At 39.6% G+C, this 21,959-nt stretch overlaps 1 protein-coding gene across 5 annotated transcripts in view; it reads right to left on the bottom strand.

The window, feature by feature from the left end:
• LOC149164299 (glutathione hydrolase 1-like) overlaps positions 1 to 21,959 on the bottom strand; it is a 115,605-nt gene that overhangs the window by 9,021 nt on the left and 84,625 nt on the right. For all 5 annotated transcript variants that reach the window (XM_089432033.1, XM_089432031.1, XM_089432030.1 and 2 more), the window contains 3 exons: positions 13,076 to 13,431; positions 12,133 to 12,648; positions 11,798 to 12,033 (listed from right to left, as the gene is read on the bottom strand). In XM_089432033.1, the coding sequence (XP_089288159.1) occupies positions 11,798 to 12,033; positions 12,133 to 12,648; positions 13,076 to 13,431 (1,108 nt within the window). The remainder of the gene's footprint in view (positions 1 to 11,797; positions 12,034 to 12,132; positions 12,649 to 13,075; positions 13,432 to 21,959) is intronic.

The following is a 21,959-nucleotide window of genomic DNA, read 5'->3' as shown; positions in this document are numbered from 1 at the left end:
AAGATGTCTTTTCTCCAGCGTTGAGGGCTTCTCAAGTGAAAATAGCCCTCCCTAGTCTCTAAAGGTGAGACCATCCTCATCTGGGCCCTAAATCAGTTGCCATCCATCAATTGGTGCTAAGGCCAACCTGGGTCATGCTGGGTCCAGGTGTGTCATCCTGAAGAATCATCAAATTGTGTGCAAAGGAATCCAACGTTTTGGGTGAAGGAGGTGCCTTGGAACATGTGTCATATGATGCTACTGTTAGGAGGCCCTAGAGTCTCAATGCTTCACTTGTTTATGCCAATATACTTCTCTAATGACCTGGGTACTTATGGAGAAGGTGCCCAAGACATGGGCTACTGAACCCCCTCACAATCACAACATAGATTATAGCGAAATCAACCATTCATTACGTACAAAGATCATTATTGCATCTAAGCGAACCAAGCTTGAATGTCATGGTTTATGTAATACTTCAAATAAGGATTCCCTTCCAAAATCAAGGCCTTGAACTCACAATGGTGTTTTCTCCTTAGGTAGGAGTGGCTAAAAGACAACCCTATTAGGTGTTTCCAGCCCCTAAGGGGAAGTATCATTTCCTCAGTCGACCCTTCAATGATTGGTGTTAATGAATAGTAATAATGGTAATGGAGGGGATAAGACTTCTTGGCCAAGTGCCATGATCAAAGGGATCGGCTGATGGGGGTATCCACATCACATCACTGTTGATTTTTGGTAGCATCGGATGTGCTCTAGCATTGAAATTTGGAGGAGAGTCTAAGGCACATGAGATATCCAAGACCCAGAAATCGTTTTGAGAAATTCCATCTGGATGAGGAGTTATTAAAATAATTAATATTTTTAATGGGTTTCTAAGTCTAAACTTAGGAAAATAAAAGTATTAATGGGTATTAATAAAGATAAGGATGAGAAGCTTCTAAGAGATGAGAATCAATTCTGTTTTAATCTTAGCCGTTGATTAGGGACTTAATCTCGACCGTTGATTCATCAACAAGAAAAGCATAAGAGAAGACTCGAGGGTCATTTGGAGACACACCAACAGATACTCAGTATCTCAAGGAAATTCAATTCTCAAGAGAGAGGAGGTCGATTTCAGAGGGATTTGCAGGGTGGAGGAAGAGGAGGGCTTCAACAGCAAGCAAATATCGAGGAGGAGGTGATGTAGGGGCAATGGAAGACAGCGCAGAAAGAGAGACGCAGTCCAAAGAAGAGACACAGGGCCTACAAAGGCTGACGGAGAGGGATGCAGAGCCACTCAAAGCCATGCTGGGTCAATCAGAGTGATGCATGGGTAACGCAGAAGTGGGAGAAGGGTCTCCAAAGAGTCAGATAGTCTTAGAGGAAAGTCTCAGGTGTTTTCTTTCAGTTCTCTGTAAAAATCATTCCTTGTAAAAGAAATTGTTGCTCAAGATTAATAAAGGCCTCATCTGCTACGCTGGTTTTCTCACATTGGGTTTTTCCGGGGACAATTGTCCAAAAATAATTATGTCAATGTGATTGATTCTTGTGCATGTATTTTTTCTCTGGGTAATTGTGTGATAATTGTAGTGGAATTTATTTTAATATTTGCTAAAGGAATTTCATAAATAACTTATTGAGAATAATAAGTAGTTGAAATAAATCAGTTGTTGCAGTGATAGAATTTCAGTTTAGAAATTTTCACATGGTATCAGAGCAAAGATCCGACAACAAGAAAGGAAAATTGATTATGGGTCAAGAGCATGATGCAGAGGCATCCACTCAAAGGGACTCGTGCAGATTTTCAGAAGAATGCATAAGGGACGAATATTCAATGCTGGCATCCAAATTAGAAGAAGAAGCCGCTTGCCTTGCAAGCTCTACCTCCTCAGAGCAATGTTTTAAAAACCGACTGGTCTGAATTGATAATCGGTCAAACCGGTCGGTTAGCAAGCCCACCAGGTCAAACCGGCTTAAAAACCCGGTTTACCTCCTCATTTCACCTTTTTTTTGCCCTAACTGGTCCTAACCAGCTGGTTTAGGGCGGAACCGGCTGGTTTGTGGTCAAACAGGCCGGTTAGCTGCCACGGCCACGGAAGACCCACGCAACACTGTTTTCCAATTTTTTAGGGTGTTTTGGAGGGAAAGTAAGGGTTCTTTCCCTCCAAAAACACCCCCTCCAAGACTTTAAAAGGCCCTTCTCCCTCTCATTTGTCTCACACATCTCATTCAGAGTATTTGTGAGTTTGATTGGGAGCTTGGAGAATGTTTAGTTTTTGCTGGAGTAGTGGAACAACAGAGAGTTTTAGCTAGGTAGTAGTCATCATGCCTCCAAACGCCAAAGATACTGGATGAGCTCATTGTGATATGATTGATGGCAAAATGATCTGCCAATATTGCCCAAAATCCATTGAAGGAGGGGGTATTAACAAGTTCAAGCAACACTTGGCTGGGATAGGAGGCCATGTAAAGCCATGTGGAGCACAAAATGAAGTAATAGGGCATATTAGGGCAGAATACCTTCAGAAGTTTGAGACTCAAGTCACTAAACCAATAGAGAATTTTGTGACTACAAAGTTTGGGAGTCGAGACTCAACCAACTGAGTTTGATCATGATGACTCATGAGAAGTTTCAAGCGATAATATTGATCACTATTATCATATATGTAGACTTGAGTCTTGTAGTAGGCCACTCGCCCCATAGTTTGTAGGCTTTGTTTTTGCACTCTAGAGGCCATTTAGAGCCTCATTGCTTATGTATTTTGTCGATGATATGTATTGCACTCGGTGCCATTTTGATATATTCACCTTTACATGGTATATAAATGAGGAATCTTTGCATATTTTGTCTCTTTTGGCTTGGAATCATGGTTTTAAATCTTAAAAATAGTTTTTTCATTAAAAATTAATTATTTAATGTTTTTTTTAAAACTGGTTCGTTTAGACCTGACCAGTCCCGGTTCGACCGGTTTCAGTTCGAAACCCAGTTCATTAGGTGCACCGGTCTGGTCGCCGGTTTCGGTTTTTAAAACATTGCCTCGGAGGTTTGGTACATAGACAGTGGAGCTTCTTGGCATATGACAGGAATCCGAGAATGTTTTTCAGATTATTAGGAAGAAAGAATGAATTTTCAGATCACCATGGGGAATAAGGCGAAGTGTACTCCAGTAGGAAGAGGTACCATAGTTTTTCAAACCGAAGCAGGAGAGCGACTTCGGGCAACCAATGTGTTGCATGTGCCGGGATTGGGGATGAACTTACTTTCCGTATCTCAACTTCAAAACAAGGGCTATGACGTTTTCTTCATTAAGGAGAAAGTGTATGTCAAACACCCAAGTTGGAAAAAGAAGGCTCAGATTGGAATCAGAAGTAACAGAATGTACGGGTTACAACTAGAATCACTAATGGCACTGATAGGCAGTAATGGAGACAAAGACTTGAATGAGCTATGTCACAGGAGGATGGGACACTTGCACCATGGGGCTCTGAGAATTCTCACGAAAACAGTATTAGGAGTTTCAAAACTAAGTATTGAATGGGATGATGTATGTAGAGGGTGCGCTCTGGGCAAGTATGCCAAAGTTGTGTTTTCTAGAAGTAACAATAGGGCGAAGAGTGTGCTAGGATTGATACACTCAGACATCTACGGACCGATGTCCACAAAATCTCTTAGCAGTGCCGAGTACTTCATCACCTTCATCGATGGCCATTCCAGGAAGACTTGGATCTACTTTTTGAAAAACAACGATGAGGTTTTCGGTTGATTCAAAGAGTTCAAGGCTCTAGTGGAGAATCTGACAGGAACGAAGATAAAAGTGTTGCGCTCGGACAATGGTGGAGAGTATGTTGACAAGGACTTCACCCTTTTTTGCGCTAAGGAGGGCATCAGAAGAGAGTGGACAACTCCCTACAATCTGGAGCAGAATGGAGTAGCAGAAAGGAAAAACATGACTATTGTGGAAGCAACTAGGGCAATGCTGTATGATCAAGATATGTCTAAATTCCTGTGGGCAGAGGCATGCAGCACAACAGTTTATGTCCAGAATAGGACTCCTCACAAGGCATTGGGAAAAATCACTTCAGAGAAGGTCTTCACTGGGAAGACTGTTGGAAACCTAATCCTCTATGGGTTAGTGTGGAAGCCGAATAGACTAAGGAAGTCCAAGAGACCTTGGGATGTGGAACCCAACGGTCAAACCATGTACTATAAATGTATATGTTTTGTTAATAGAAAACATACTCTCATGTTTTATCTTTCATACTCTTTCTACCATGTGTGTGTTTAACATGGTATCAGAGCAGGCCTATTCCTGCCCTTCATAATTACTTTGAGCCATTTGTTTTATGGCCTTTCTGTGCAGGTCAGTTTTGCATTTCATGAATGTTTTATCAGCCATATTTTAGCTGCATTCTCTGCGCACAATTCCCCAAATAGAAAATTCTGACATACCTCACGCTAACGCTTCCACTGGTCTGACATACCTGCTCCTGTCGCTGCTGGATACCTGCTCCTGCTGTGGAAAATTGTGCATTGAGACTGTTATACGAGCCACTGTGTTGTTTGCACACTGCTCCTCTGTCTACGCTCAAAGATTCACAGTCACGCCATCATTACGCATCGTTGTATTCTGTTAAACCCCTTAAATACTCTTTGTTCCAATTCTGATGCTTTTTTATCGAAGCCGACGGTTCACTCCCCTGACATTGTTTGAATACGATGCCGTGGTCCGGTGCACGGTCTCACTCTATGGAGAGGTGTTGTAGTAAATCTTTGAGCGGTTATTTTGTTACATTGGTGTGATAATTCTCATTGGCAGTCGTTTTCTTGAATCTTCGTCTTTAGCTTTGGGGGTTAATACTTTTGGGCCTGTCAACTTCAAAGGGAAGAGCGAGAAGTCTTGTGGTAGAAGTCAATTAACATCACTACAGTCCATCTCTGCATAATTGTTGGTCTCAACAGTGCTTTCTGAATGGGGAAAAATCTACTAATACCACGCCTGGCGAGAGAATTAATAAGTTCTTCATCAATTCCGAGCTTGGAAACATCAATCCTTTCATCGTCACCGCCAAATTTGTTTTTGGCTCCGACTTTTTTATCATAGTCGTTGTATTCTGAATCTGAGGCGTCTCGACCTCCTGACGCCCAAGACGCATGCCTCTCATCCTCTGCAACTACATATTCCACCAACAATTGGGAACCCACAATGCAGCCGAATGCTCCGACTAACTGGCAGATTGCAGGCTTCGGAGGATTGAAACCCTTCAAGTGAAACCTCGAGAGACGAGCAACAAAGTGTTTATCGGAATGAGATTCTTTAGAGGAAACAAACACGAGGAGAATCGAAGCCCTGTTGGTCCTCCTCCATTGAGGGATTTCAATAGGGGAAAAGCCGTAGCGGCTTTGGCTTCCTTCGAACTCAGTTGTCTACTTGCCATTCTTCTGACACCATCAGACCTACTTCTATCTAGTTAGTATAATATAACACCCTCGTTATAATATATATATCATATACCACCAGTCCACGAACGTTGCTTCTATACTGCCATATCGCTCCCATACCACAATGTTGTATACCAATGCTCCTATGCCATACATACCACCAAACTGTTGCGGTTCGTATCCTCCCAGCTCCACCGCCTGGCCCATACCACCATGAGTTGGTCGTGTTTATATGGTATGCTGCATAACTCCATATGTGTGTTAAAAAATAAATAAATTAAGGTCATGTCTTCAATAATGTGTTGATTGTTCAGTGAGTACATGTATGTTTTTGAAGACTATTGAAATATTATGCAATTCAATTCTTATCGGGTCCCCTTAGCACAAAAAAAAAAGGAGCACTTTGAAGAAGCAACACGGGGTCACCAACTGGTATCATTAATATTCCATGAGCTGAGGGTTAGAGCAGGTTTTGGAGGGTCGTGGCAATCTGAAATAGAGTGAAATCATAAGATGGCATACATTGGATCAGTTGAGATTATATGACTATATGTGCGCTCACTATACTTTGGAGTTAAATATGTGATTTGGTTTCAATAAATTTTATATGTGCATTGAAGACAAATTTATGTCAGTAGAAGAGTCACAGTTGTAGGAGTTGTTCTAAGTTTGAACAAATTTATGCCATTCAAAGAGTGAAGTCAGAAAATAAAAGGATTTTCCAATGGGAACACATACTGGTATTTTGGCATTTTTGTTTGCAGCAAGTGTTGAGATATAAAAGTTTTCAATAAGAACCAATCTGCATTGTCTAGTTTGTTGGCTCCTTGCAAATTTTGGGAAAGAAAGAATTATAGTGTTGAATGAATACTTAAGGTGATTCCTGGTATGCTTCAAGGCATTGCAGAAGGCTTAAAGTTTGTATACTTGCAGTATTTTCAATTAACATAATTTTGTGGCACTTGTGTGTCATGTGAAATACAAGCAACCTGTAGATTTGGAGGTCAAAGGGATACAAACACAATCTACATATATATGCATTGATTCCTTGTTACTTTGACTGCTGCATAAGAGTTTGGTGGGTTGTATAAAGGCAATGATTGTTTTGACAATTAAAAGTAGTCTTTTGTGGAGGAAAGTTTAGTCGGTTGTATTGTCAGAACATAGTGCTAGTCATGAGTAAACTCTTATTTTTATGTAATGGATTGTAATTGGTGCTTGCTGGTTGCACACTGATCATTTGCTACACATTTATAAAGGATATTGTTGTGTACTGTGAGTGGGTATTACTTTTCTGCATTGAGTAGTAGTTGTGATCAATTTTTAAGGTGTAATTCTGACATTGAAGAAAAAAAATGGCCAGAATCAATGAAGTATTAGAGTTCCTCAAAACTCTGATATTGTCTACTACTCATGATACATTAAAAGTTAGCAAAGTTTCTCTCACAGACATTCAGGTCTGTCTACAAAATGCACAAGAGAAAATTGATTTTTTGCAGCTCGAATCTCAGCTACAGCAAGAAGAATTAAAACAGAGGAGTCATCATTCTAAACCTGTTTTTATTCATAAGATTAAAACAGACTCCCATAAAGCAGAAGTTGTACATGCAGATGCAGAAATTCAGTCTGCACTTCTCAAGCCCATCATCGGACCTTGGGAAGAGCTTGTCCATAACAAGCACAAAACTAGTCTTGGATATGACAAGGACTTGTCCTTTCATATTCCAGACTACTCCAAACCAATCCAATTTCAAAGTGCTGGATTCATTCATGACAGTTCACCTCCAGCTGTTCCAGATTCTGCCCCTCTTCCACAGCACCCACAACAGATTGTGAAATGCCAACACTGTGATCAAGTTGGCCATATGAAAGATCACTGTTTTTATCTTCATCCATGTAAGCACTGTCATAAAACCAGTCATTCTTCAAACAGACCCTTTAAAAACAAACCTCCTACAAGAACAAAGATTCATCTTGGATGGATCGCTTCTTGGCAATGGGCATCAACAACCAAGAAGATATTTCAATCACATGTCAGAACTTGTTCAAGAGTATTGAACAGTCTTGCAGTTGAGTTTTTTTCATCTTCTCGCCTTGTATCTGACAGGGGGGAAAATGATGGTCATCTACAAGCTTCAAAGCCACACCAAGCAAGCCTGAGCCACAACTTGCTACACCAGATTCAAAGTTGTAGCCAGAGACAAAGATGCCCATGAGCATGCCTTCAGTTGGTAATCTGAGACACTTCCTCTAGCAGAAGACTTCGTCTTCTTGCCAGACTTGGAAGAGTTCCAGAAATTGCATTAAGCATTCCAGAGTTGTTGGTCATCCTTAAACCATCACAAGTTGAGACTTCCCTTTTCAGGTTGAAGTTCTCCCTTTTATGCGGGGTGAGACCTCCCTTTCATGGTTGAAGGTTTCCCTCTTCAAAACAATAGGAGCACTTCCTCTAGCATAAGACTTCAGCTTCTTGCCAGTTTTGGAAGAGTTCTAGGAATTGCACTAGCATTCCAGTGTTGGCGGTCATCCTTAAACCACCGCCCTTTATACCAACATTTTAGAGAGCACATTCAGCCAAGTGTTGCCATGCATTTTTTGCACATTTTGTATTACAACTCTCTTCTTGGACTCATACATAACCCTTCGGATTAAGGGGGGGAATGTTAGACACCTAATCCTCTATGGGTTAGTGTGGAAGCCGAATAGACTAAGGAAGTCCAAGAGACCTTGGGATGTGGAACCCAACGGTCAAACCATGTACTATAAATGTATATGTTTTGTTAATAAAAAATGTCCTCTCATGTTTTATCTTTCATACTCTTTCTTCCATGTGTGTGTTTAACAAAGACACCTGAAGTCGGCCATTTCAGGATATTTGGGAGTTTAGCATATTGCCGTATATCCGAAGAGAAGAGAAAGAAATTAGAACAAACTGCTGAGAAAGGATATCTTGTGGGATATAGTGAGAATGCTAAGGAATATAGAGTCTATCTTCCAGGGAGTAGGAAGGTAATAGTTCAGCGGGATGTAAATTTCATGGAGGATAGAGCTTTCAGGAAATCTCGAGAAATGCTTCCGAGGAGTAGTCGAAATACGAGCCGTTGGTCAGACCACTTCAACCAACGGAAACTGGTACCAGAAATCCTCCTGAAGAAAAGGCTTCAAAATAGGAGGAATCTCAGGAAGAAGGGGAGTTGAGATATGTACCTACTACCAGTGGAAGAATGAGCTGGGAACTCCGACAGATTCTACGAGATGCAGAAGACTTCATTGGTGCACCCAGGAATAGTAAAAGGGAGCGAAGACAACCAGACAAATACCAAGCCTTAGTAGCTCAGGTTGGGGAACCTTCTAGTTTTCAGGAGGCCGTTCAGCATCAAGTATGGGTAGATGCTATGGTGGAAGAATACAACTCTATAATGGTCAATGATGTCTGGGAAGTGGTACCTAGGCCTCAAGACAGATCAGTGGTAGGTTCGAGATGGATCTACAAGGTCAAATATGCTGCAAAGGGCAATGTGGAGAAATACAAAGGCAGGTATGTGGCAAAGGGGTATGCTCAGAAGGAAGGGATAGACTACGAAAAAACCTTCACCCAATAGCCAGGTATACTTCTATTAGGACCATGATATCTCTTTCAGTGCAAATGGGGTGGGAGATCCATTAGATGGATGTCAAGGCGACATTCTTGAACGGGGTAATAGAAGAGGAAGTATACATCAAACACCCAGAAGGTTTTAAGACACATGAGAAGAAATCTCATGTATGCAGATAAAAGAAAGCCTTGTATGGGCTGATATAGGGACCTAGGGCATGGTACGGTCGAATTGATGGCTACTTGCAAAAGATGGGGTTCATCAGGAGTGACATAGACCCTAATCTCTACTATCTAGTTGTAGAGAATGAGCCTCTAATCCTAGTGTTATATGTGGATGATCTCTTATTGACAGGATCATCCTGGCTCATCAAAGACTGCAAGAAGAACCTAGCCACAAAATTCGACATGAAGGATTTGGGACAGATGCATTATTTTTTGGGGTTGGAAGTTTGGCAGCAGAAGGGTGAGATCTTCCTAGGACAAGGGAGATATGCTACATAAACCTTGAAGAGATTCAGGATGAAGGACTGTAGACCTATGGCTACTCCAATGATCACCAATTGGAAGAAGATTGATGCATTAGAAGATAAAGATGTCGATCCCACCTTGTACAGGTAGCTCATAGAGGTCCGTGATGTATCTGGTCAATACTAGTTCAGACATTTGTTACGCTATCAACACCTTCAGTCAGTTCATGGTAAAACCTAAGAGGGCGCACTGGGAAACAACCAAACATGTTCTCAGGTATTTACAAAAAATATTCGAGCATGGACTATTGTACACCAGAGGCAATGATATCAGGTTGAGTGGGTTCACTAACATAGATTGGGTTGGAAGTTTAGTAGATCGGAAAAGTACAACTGGGTACTGTTTCAACATTGGATCAGGAATGACCTCCTGGTGCAGTAGGAAACAGAAATCCGTGGCTCTGAGCTCAGCTGAAGCAGAATATATGGCAGCTAGCACAACTTCGTGCAAAGCCATATGGCTTAGGAAATTGCTTGTGAATCTATTCAGGAGAAGGATGGAAGTGACTAGGATCATGTGTGATAATCAGAGTTGCATCAAGCTCTCTGAGAATCCAATATTTCATGATCGGTTGAAACACATTGATATCAGGTGTCACTTTGTCAGAGACTGTGTCCAACGAGGGGCAGTACAGTTGAGATACACTCCTACAGGAGAACAGGTGGCAGACATCCTCACCAAGGCTCTAGGAAGAACAAAGTTTGTTCATTTCAGGGAGAAGATGGGGATGGTAAAGAATCCATTTCAATAATGGATAAGTATCAGAAGTTGCAGTGCAACAGTTAGCAGTGGCAATGTTATGGGCAACATGATGCAACAGATTGAGAGGGAGCTGCAGTACAGATGTAGCAGTGGCAGTGGCAGTGTCATGGGCAACAGTATAGGAAGCAACAGTGTAGATGATGTAAGGCAGCAGGCCAAGCATCAACACAAGTACCAGTGCGGAGGATCAGTGTAATGTTTCAGTGATGGAGCATTACTAGAGCACATTCCTCGCTAAGAGGGAGTGTTGATTTGTGGTAGCATAGGATGTGTTCTAGCCTTGAAATTTGGAGGAGAGGCTAGGGCACATGAGATCTCCAAGACCCAGAAATCGTTTTGATAAATTCCATCCGGATGAGGAGTTATTAAAATAATTAATATTTTTAATGGGTTCCTAAGTCTAAACTTAGGAAAATAAGAATATTAATGGGTATTAATAAAGATAAGGATGAGAAGCTTCTAAGAGAGGAGGATCAAGCCTGTTTTAATCTTAGTCATTGATTAGGGACTTAATCTCGGCCGTTGATTCATCAACAAGAAAAGTATAAGAGAAGACTTGGGGATCATTTGGAGACACAGCAGCAGATACTCAGTATCTCAATGAAATTCGATTCTCAAGAGAGAGGAGATCGATTTCAAAGGGAGTTGCAGGGTGGAGGAAGAGGAGGGCTTCAGCAGCAAGCAGAGATTGAGGAGGAGGTGATGCAGGAGCAGTGGAAGACAACACAGAAAGAGAGACGCAATCCAGAGAAGAGACATAGCGCCTACGCATGCTGACGCAGAGCCACTCAAAGCCACGCTGGGTCAATCAGAGTGACACAGAAGTGGGAGTAGGGTCTCCAAAGTGTCAGATGGTCTCAGAGGGAAAATATCAGGTGTTTTCTTTCAGTTCTCTGTAAAAATCATTCCTTGTAAAAGCAATTGCTGCTGAAGATTAATAAAGCCCTCATCTGCTGCACCGATTTTCTTGTATCGGGTTTTTCCGGGGACAATTGTCCAAAAATAATTGTGTCGATGTGATTGATTCTTGTGCATGTATTTTTTCTCTGAATAATTGTGTGATAATTGCAGTAGAATTTATTTTAATATTTGCTGAAGGAACTTCGTAAATAACTTATTGAGAATAATAAGTAGGTGAAATAAATCAGTTGCTGCAGTGATAGAGTTTCAGTTTAGAAATTTTTACAATCACCAAATCTATACAATGGGAGATGTTGAGAACCATAATATAGTAAAATATCATCGCAAAATAACGAGAATGACTTCCAAATAGAAATGAGCATGTGGTCAAACGGCAATTAGTCCACTGCATGTTGCAAGTTCCATATTCATTACCATGATCCTAAAGGTGTGTTGGTCTCATTACAACCAGAAACAGTAGCAGATTGAAAAAGCACAGTGGTGCTTACAAAGCAAGGAAATAATCACCAAGAATCCAAACTCTGGAAAAAGCAACATCTACATTTATATTTCTGTATTATAAATATCAAAATGGAAAAATATCTTACTTGACACCATAATGACTAGGATCAAAGGTCATATTATCATATATAGTTTTCCTCAGCTCAGCAGCAAACTCTGGAGAGAGCATATCAGATAAAACATTTGTAACATTCACAAATTCTGGATCACCCAGATTCATTCTTAAGGCAAACATGTGTTTGAATGCTTCAATTGTTCGATGTAGCCCTACTATTCCAGAAGCTGCCCAAGGCACTCCATAGCTTGACAAAATGTTCAGGACCTGCAATTTAAACCAAGATTTGGCTAAGATTAAAACAAAATAAAGTGACTAAAACTACTATTTACTATCGTGTAAAAGCATGGAAGTTAGCGTACTTACTAGTATCATTCCAGCACCACCAGAAGAAGGAGGTGGCATGCCTAATATCTTATATCCCATAACATCGGCAGAAAGAGGTTTTGTTACCCTTACTCTGTAAGTTTGCAGATCTCTTAAGGTAAGAATCCCTCCTGCTCTTTCCACATCTTTGACCAGATGGACTCCAACAGTACCATTGTAAAAGACCTTTGGTCCATATTTGGCAATAGCTTCTAATGTCTTTGCCAGCTTTAAATTGTGGCATATGTCACCAACTTGCAGGAGATTCCCCTTGGATGTAAAAATATTATAAAGCCCTTTGTCTGCAAAAATTGCTTCTTTTGAAGAGTCAATCTGGTAAGCAAGATAAGGAGAGATGGTAAAGTGTTGTGCAAGATGGATAGCAGGTTGCACAAGTCTCTTCCACGGAAGTCTACCATACTTCAGCCATGCTTGATGCAGGCCTGCAAGCTCACCAGGGACAGCTACTGAAAGAGCACCATGTGATTTTGAGGAAGGATTGTTGGCATACATATTCTGCAATAAGATGAAAATGACACCATAACTTTTTTTTTCAACTGAAGAAATCACGCCTGGAGCAGCTTTCAGGTAAATTGACACCATAAAATATGGTTTGACTTGATCACCTACACTTCCCTATAAGACAAAACTTGTCATTCCCCTTCGAGAATCAACATTGTCTGCCAGTATAAGCAATCCAAAATTGTGCTAAAACAGGGTCACAACTCCCCAGGCACTGTACTTCTCAACCGCAGACAAAACAACTCTAGAATTACAATCTGTCTATAAAATTTTCAAGAACTGACACACACACAGACACACGAGGAGATCAATTACAAGGGAAATCCAAAATGGTAGATATTGTGGGATTATTCATGCCAGGATACAAGACTGATGAGAAAGGGATTGCTATTGTTGAATTTTCTTAGATGAAGAAGGGTACCTGTGAGGCTGAAGCAGGAGCTGTCTCTCGCATGTCATAAGCTTCCGCTTCACCAGTTGCCAGCCTTACCAGCATAAAAGCCCCTCCACCAAGACCGCTTGATGCCGGGCTTACCACACCCAGACACAAAGCAGTTGCAACTGTGGCATCCACTGCATGGCCACCCTCCCTGAGAACATCCCTTCCAATTTTAGAACAACGCCCATCATCTGCAGCAACTGCTCCTTGATGTGCCTTAATCAACTCTCGTCTTCTAGAAGGAAATAAATTGTTTACATTGGTACTGGCCTGGCTTGAACCCAAGCCCAAAAGAACCACTAATAGTATGGCTAAGAAAGACAGAGATTCAAATATACCTGCAAGCAAATGAATACCTCTCATTAAAGATAATACACAAGTTTTTTTTTCATAAATGTCTCTCTATGAATCCTATCCTTCTCAAATTGGTAGATATTAAGCATTGAGCAAGGAGAACAAAGTTTGTAAGTTCTAAGAGTGTTTTAATAAGATAAATGCATACCATGTCTAAAATGGAAAATTTCACGTACAAAGTGTTACTGTGTTCTGAGGAGCTGATCATGGAGTAAAATCACCAAGTTTGGAGGTTTTGGTGCAGCTACAGATCCAATGAGATATGCATTGTGCTTGTGGATATGGTTATGGATTCACTAGATTTTGAAAAGCAAGGATCCGGATATGGTGGGAAAACGCCACATACAAAAGATAAAAGATCTTTTTTGTTGAATTTCAAAAAACATGTTCAAGTTAAAATCAAAACCATTCATGAATCACAACGCTAGAACTGAAATCATCAGATAATTTATAAATCTGAAGACTGAAATCATAATGTATCATCCTTATACAAAAGGAATAACTGTAAATACAAAATTGAGTGTCTCATTAATGATCACTCTATTCATATGACGATGTAGAGAAGGTCTAAATACATATCCACAAATGGGTCTACATCCTCATCATTTCAAAATTCAACTCTAGATCATGATCAACCTGTTATCTTCCTTGAAATATGCCTAAAATATAAAAATTACTAGCTAATTACAATGGTAAATGAATACCATATATTGTTTGAGAACATGCTATAGTCTATGTATCATATGGTTCTAATACGAGTCTTCACCTAGAGGTGGATGGGATTGATAAAATTAAATTATTATTGATATAAGCATCCTCTGTACACAAATAAAACTAAAAACTAAGCATATACTTAGTACTATATACTATGCATTGGAAATACTGAGAGGGGGTGAATCAGTGTTTCTTAGCAATTAGCACTTTTTAATTTTTTTCAGAGCACTATTTAATTTTTAGTTATTATTATCGTTCTTCTTCAGATGATCATAAACAATAATCAACAATAGAAAACATCATACAACAAATTAGAAAGATAAAACAAAGGAAACAAAGGTTTTTAGATGAAAAACCCCCTCCGGGTCAAAAACTATCAAACGCTTCTTTAGTAATTGTCTTCTCCCTGTTAAAAGAAAATTGATTACATCAAGATTTCAGCTGCAACTAAGGGAGGTGTAAACCCCCTAATTCACAGGCTACAACATGTAGGACGCTACTAGACCCTAATATCCTATTGCAACTAAAAGAATGCCCCAACTCCCTGTAGATCAGGCTACAACCTGATGAGTGCCCCAACACTCTGTTTACCAGCCGCTGTTGGAGAGGATGTTTTGCTGCCCTATTAGTTTATCGGCCACAACTGAATGGACGCCACAACGCCCTGTGCAAGCCACAATTTTCCCTAGCACCACCCTGCCACCCTGAAGTGTTCTTAGGCCACGACCTGAAGGTGACTCCAATCACCAGAAGAGTCGGTAGATCACGTTTCAGAATTTTTACACTAGATCCCTTGTACTCTGAATCAATGTAGAATAGTTGTAAGGAAAATGTTGTATATCTATAAAATCCTGGTAGCCACTAACCACTTCACAATCAAACTGATCACTGCACAATGTTGCACATTAAATTCACTACTCAATTGCACATCATTGTCACTGCTCAACTGCACATCACTGTCACTACACACATAGATCACTGCACGTCTGATCACTACTCAATAGCAAGAGCTCAAAACGTTGGCTACCACTGCACGTCACGAATGAATAAGCATCAAGGCTCATATGCAGACAATCATACTTCACGCTGCTTCACTATTCCAAATTTCTCACAATGCTGCAACCATCTGGCATTGCTATCAAATGATGGCACAAACCAAGGTGCCTCAGGTCATCCCTATGACCTGCAATTAGTGCTCTCAACCTCTGTCGTCAAAGGGCTACCAACATATATGTAAACACTGTTGTTTAACTGGTCAAGCCCTGTTGTCCATTCTTCTTCAATGAGATTAACTTCAACTCTTGCTGGCCTGCAAGATTACAATTGTGTCACCATACACAAATCCCTAGGTCATAATAGAAACCCTAGGTCATTACTTCAAGGCTAATGTTAGGTCAATATTGTCATAAGTATGTAAGTCAAGTCAATCAGCGAAAGGTGTCAACTCAAGCACTACAACATTGTCATATAGTATCTTGATCAAGTATAGTCAAAGACTTGTCAACTAGATGTAAACTCACTGTCCCAAACCATGTGTCATAGTTAAGTCTTGTTCAACAAATTTAGTCAAGCTTAAGATGTCACCTAGAATATGGATATTACTGTCATATCATTATAAAGTCAGACATTATAGAGAGCTTACTAAGTCAATCACCGCTTTAAGGTATCACACAATTGTCAAAGTCAAGGTATAGTTAATTTGTCACTTGCAACATTAGTAGTCATATGGTGTCACAGTGAAGTAAGGTTGAAGTCAAACGTTTTATCATAGATGCTCACTATGCAAAGGATTTATATACAATCATCATTCTCTCAAGGATCACTATAACTACATATTAACGTAATCATATTAGCATATCATTTAAAGGGTACATTAATTAGTCTTTACATGAGATGTCAAGTCACTAATGAACTAGCTACTAATATATCATCAAGTGTGATGTTAAGTTACTAATGTTACAACTTCCAGTATATCACAGTGTATGTCATATGGTTCCATTTCTCAAACACAGCTATATCAAATTCATTGCATGGTTAGTGACAAAGTACTACTGTATGTGTCAAATCAAACAATGTCATCAAGGATCGTGACCATACTTCAATGTTTATGCAGAAAGGTCACTAGTTGTTATATATATATATATGGAGAGGCATGATATTCAATGTCAGGTCAATATCAAAGAACTTCTCACTGTTTTACAACATTACATGTTCAAGCCTTAGGACTTAAAACACCCCTATAGTAAGGCCTCATATCTAATGACTGTTTGTCAAATTACGGTCAATCTAATCTCAGATTTATCATATTCCAAGGAGCTATGTCTAGTCTATCAAGTCAAAGGACAAACTATTGTCAACCAAGGTGTTGTCGTTTAAGGTCACTATTACAAGCCTTGTTATGAGGCCCTGTGTCCTAGAGAGCTTTATTCACAGGCCTTTATTTTCATCAAAAAGAACCCAAAGAAAAGAGCCCTAACCAAAGACTTAACACACTTCCAACACAAGAAAAAAAAGGCTTGCAGTCTTTGTGATGGTGAGGCCAAAACAACTTGGAAGGAAGGTTGAGTCCTGAATCTTTTGCTGGTCATGATCTAAAATATGGTAAGCCTGCGACCTAACCTTACATTTGTACTTCAACGAATGCCAAAACAACTCATTTAAAATAGTCAACAAAAAGAAAACATACCTTGAAGGCCGAGTGGAGGATGGATACTTGGAGTGCAATCAACAAAATTTAACCAAGACTTTCGCTGCCCTAGATCCTTTGTTATCGTATTACAGGTAGCCGAAAATTACAGAGAAATACCACCAAAAATTTCAGAGAAAGATCTTGATAAATCAATGTGTTTTGAGAGGTTTTAAGGTCTCCTTTTATAGAGTTTAGAGGGACTTCATAAGTGACCGTTATAGGACAAGGAAAGGGCTTCATGAAGGAGTTATAACATTAAAATTTTAATTAAGTCATGTCTTGTGTGTTAAGTAAGAAAGGTCGTGAGCCTTATGAGTGAGAAAGGTCATGAGTCTTATGAGTGAAAGATATTAGCCTTTACAATATGAGGGATACCTTTTATAAAAAAAAAAAATTAATACTCTTCCTAAGATTCCTTAAGGTATGGTTAATTTATTTTATAAGTACTATAAATTTGTTTGTTTAAGCTCTAAGGAATTTGTACACTAACCCTCTTTGGTGTGTTTTGTAGTGTTGAGTTTTCTAAGTCTATCCGTTAGAAAATTAATCTGTATTCTGCTGGTTTATTTCTTCTACTTGTAAATTTTGAACAAGTTATTTAAAACATTTAAATACCGAAATAAACACAATACAGTCACAACATCTACAGATCATCAGCTGAAAGAAAACAAACATACAAGTGACACTGTTATTTTTGGACAAATGACCCCGGAAAAACCCAATGCGGGAAAACCAGTGCAACTATTCTGAGGATTTATTATTATGCAATATTTCCTTGAGTACAACTGGGTGCCTAACCGGCTCACCCGACAGAGAAAAATATACAGCAACAATACCTCTCTATTTGGAAACAGGTATTCAGAAAACCTGTCCCACGAAACCCTCTCCAGCGACTCTGAAGCTCTACGCTGGCCCTTTTGGCCTCTGCATCAGCCTCCTACTGCTTTGTGTCAGCCTCAAACCCCTCTGCGTCAGCCCTCTGAGGCACTGCGTAGCCTCTGGGACCCTTTGCGTCACTCCAGCTACTCTCTGCGTGGATGACGCAGTCTCTCAGGCCTCTGCACTGTCTCTGCTGGGCTCTGCGTGGCCTACTCTGGCTGCTGCTCTCACTCTCTGCTTCTGCGCTGGTCTCTTGGCACTGTCTCCAGTACTCACTGCTCCTGGCTGTTGATCACTGGTTCGACTTTGCCTAGAAACCCCGCTCTAGGAAATCGAATGATTGATCACTCTGGTGTATTCTCCAACTGACCCTCAAGCCTCTTCTTATACTTTTCTCGTTGGTCCTTCAACAACCGAGATTAAATCTCTAATCAACGGCTAAGATTAGATTTGGCTTGATCCATGACTTTTGGAACCTTCTAACCCAATTTTATATTAATACCCATTAATATTTTATTTTTCCTAAGTTTAGACTTAGGAACTCCAATAAAAATATTAATTATTTTAATATCTCCCAAACCGGGTACAATCTATCCAAACCATTTATGGTCCTTGGAGATCTCATGTGCTTTAGCCTCTCCACCAATTTTCATGGCTAGAGCACATCTGATGCTACCCCAAATCAACATGTAGGTGACACATGAGTGTATTAAGTCAATGATTGATTTATTGTCTTTAGTTTTGAATTTATGTAACTTATATGGAGTGATATTACAGTGATAAACAATGTCATATGTTGAAAACCGTAGGAGGAGGTGTCATGTCACTACCCCTGGGGGTTTCAGCTAAAAGACTAGGCAAAAACTGGGGTCACTAACTTCAATTGTGAATATCTCTCAAACCAGGAGGCCTCTCGGGGCATACCACATATCAACATAAACATATTTTCGAGGAGAATCTAATGACATATATATCTAATCCAAACTCAATGATTTGACCTATCAAAAACCCTTGAGAAATTCGGGCACATCCTCAATCCGGAGAACCCAAACCCCAAGACTTGGGTTTTTAAACATCCAACAATATAGCTTCCATCTTGACGTAATCCAACAATTACTAAGAAGCGTTCATTAACCATTTGACATCAATGAATTGTGTTTTTGGTCAAAGTCAAACCTAGTCAACTCCATGGGTTGACATCAATGACAACACCATCCAACACTATGATCTATATATTGTCTTAAAGCTTTCTTCTAGCATTATCAAAATTTGAAAATTAAGACTTCAATGTCTCAAACCTTTCTTGCTAACAATATCATGTACTATACAACCTACAATACTTAATAACTTAATTATACAGCTATAAAGTCTACATATTAGTAATAAGTAATCTAACTACAAGTCTAAATAGAATATTTGCTTTTTAGGGTTTCAAACAGGTGGAAAATAACCTTTAATTTATTTTTATTTTTAATTTCTTGGGATCCAGTGTGTGAGAGCTAGCTAGCACAAGATCCGTTTCAATGGCATGGGTCCATGGGATCTATTTCCAGGTTTGAAGGATGCATTTATGTGGAAGATCCCACTTGGAACTTGGTGGATCCATATCCGCATTTGTATTTGAAACATGGATCTGTGGATCCATCATCAAGACCCCGCAAATATTAGTTATGATGAATAGATATTATTTATTAAATGGAATATGCATGTGTTCTTACCATGACTTGGAAAGTAAAGGTCGTAATGAAGAATGGGCATCATTTATAAATTCTACCATGTTCTACAAGATGGTTGTAGAGGTTTGAAGGCTTAGGTCTTCAAAAAGGGATACCTTCCCTATGCAATGGACTTCATTATAAATGAAAAGAAAATACTGCCATGGAATTCTTTGAACAACTATTGTAAACTGTGAACATTACAAACCTAAGAAACAGGGTACGTCCAACGAGGGGGGCAAGTCTGTACTCCATGTATCAAACATGGACATGCTAAGACACATGTTTGGAACATGTCCTAACATTTTTTCATTTCTATTTTCTTACTTAGGGAAAGAGCTCTCATGGTCTCCCATTGTGCAAGTGAAAGATAAAAACAAGATTTGAAGGGATTCCAAGCATTTTGTATATGTTTTATTTTCTAAATATTTGGATCTTTATTTCTATATTTCATTTTTGTAATATATGTGTGTGTGTGTGTGTGTGTGTCCCTTGTTGCCTCAAAAATGAGTAGGCCTTGGAAGTGATCTCACAAGGGAAGAACTAAACTAAGACACAACAATGAGGCGGTTGCCACTGCCACCTTAGCGCTCTACCTCCTGCTCTTTAGTGGAATTTCACCATACGGGAGGTTTCCTAGTATATATCACCTAAAGATATTCTAAGTCAATTGGATCAAGGTTATGTAGAAGAAGCTTGATCAAGGTACTTCTCACTTGGATTAAGGCACAATTCTTTATGTAAAGGAATAGCATACCAATGAGGAATCCTAGAAAATAACACTTGAAGCCTAGGGTTTCAAGATGAGATTCATCAACAATGCATCTAGGCATACAAGCATAAGGAAAATGTTTGCTAGATGGATATGATCAAAAATATGAAATGACAAACCTTCAAAAAGTTCTAAGTTGAAGCCTTTTTGTTGAACCAAGGTTTCAAGAGGCCCTAAATTGCCTAGGATTGATGATAGCAACACTACTAAGGCAATTTCTACCAAGAAAGAGGCTAGATTTTGAGTTGACAAGGTCAATTAAGGTGAAAATATGCCAAATCAACTCCAACGTTGCCTTGAGGCAAGCCCTAGTTGAATTCGACCCTTACCCTAGCCCTAGCAACTTGCCTTGAACAACCAAATTGATAAAAGAAAGAGGAAAACGGTAGAATTTTCAAAGTTTTGATCATCAAAATGGATCCCATTGCCTTTTCCTACTTGGGTGATGGAGTATTAGGAATTTTAACCCTGGAGATATCAAATTTTTGAGAGGAATAAGGGGGGAACCTTATATTTCACTTTCTAAACCTAGCTATCTTTTTATGAGGGGAGAAATTAACTAGAAAAAGACTACTAGGATGTTTTTTAGGGAGTTCAAGGATAATAGATTTAACATGCAATAATTACCAAGAATTTATGATAAAATTTTGCATTTAGACAAGGAACAAATTAGAAACCCTAGCAACATTTCATTACATGTAAAACCGTAAATATATGCAACAACATACTCACAATTTATCCAAGAACTTACCTTCTTTCAATCCCAAAAAGATGTCTCCACAACAAAAACTAACCTCCCATATCCAAAATCCACATAAGATTACATCTCAAGTAGTGAAGTACAACAAGGCTAAGTCAAGCTCTTCTAGAGAGGTTGAAATCCATAAGTTTGATGATGAAAAATGAAAAGAGGCAATCCTATTTTTATATGAGGTCTATCACCTCTAATAATCCACTAAAAGCCCCTAAAACAAGTTTAATTTTGAGTAGACATAAAGCAAAATTGGGTTACAAGACAACCCACTAGCTCAACAATAAAATATGACAATAAATTCCAACACATGTGAGTTGTAAGCCTCTAGAAAGAATCACATAATGCCATTTTAGGGCTCAAAATGCTCCAAAAGTGCACTGGAAAGGCTAAATGAGTCTCCAAGCATCATGATCAACCTCAATTTGAGGAAAGGTCCTCAAATCAAACCTCAAAGCATCTCCATGTGTCCAAAAGCCAACTATGAGTACCATGCGTCACTCTATGGGTGCCAAGTAGACAACATTGTGTACTCTCTCTCTAGCATTGGGGCCCCATCAAGTGCAACAAGCCCTCTTCAATCATCTTGGGGGATAACCATCGTCATCTGGGCTCTGGATTAAGGCATACCCATCAAGTAGTGTCAAGGCCAACTTGGGGACATGCTGGGTCCACTAGTACATCATCAAGAATCCTCCATGTTGAGAAAGAGAATCTCAACGTTTTGGCATCTGAGGGTCTTCTTAGGTGTCCATCAACTTCCAAGATCATCAGTGTCCAACACTCTACTGAATAGGGGCAAATCTGCATCTGCAAGATCATCGTAGTCTCCAAAAGTGTATTATGGTTTGGGCATCATGTGGAGTAGGAGTGGAATACGGCGCCCACTAGGCCTCATCTACTCTAAACCACCTAGCAAAGCTATCTCAAAATCAATTGAAAGTAACCATTCATTAGAGACTAAAACCATAAAATGCATCTAAGTGGATCAT

Source organism: Pinus tabuliformis, chromosome 5_1 (genome assembly GCF_031772625.1).
Source record: "Pinus tabuliformis cultivar Carrire ecotype Pingquan chromosome 5_1, CPIR1, whole genome shotgun sequence".
Lineage (NCBI taxonomy): Eukaryota > Viridiplantae > Streptophyta > Pinopsida > Pinales > Pinaceae > Pinus > Pinus tabuliformis.
The sequence above is the reverse complement of the archived record's forward strand: the minus strand, read 5'-3'. Positions and strand labels throughout refer to the sequence as shown.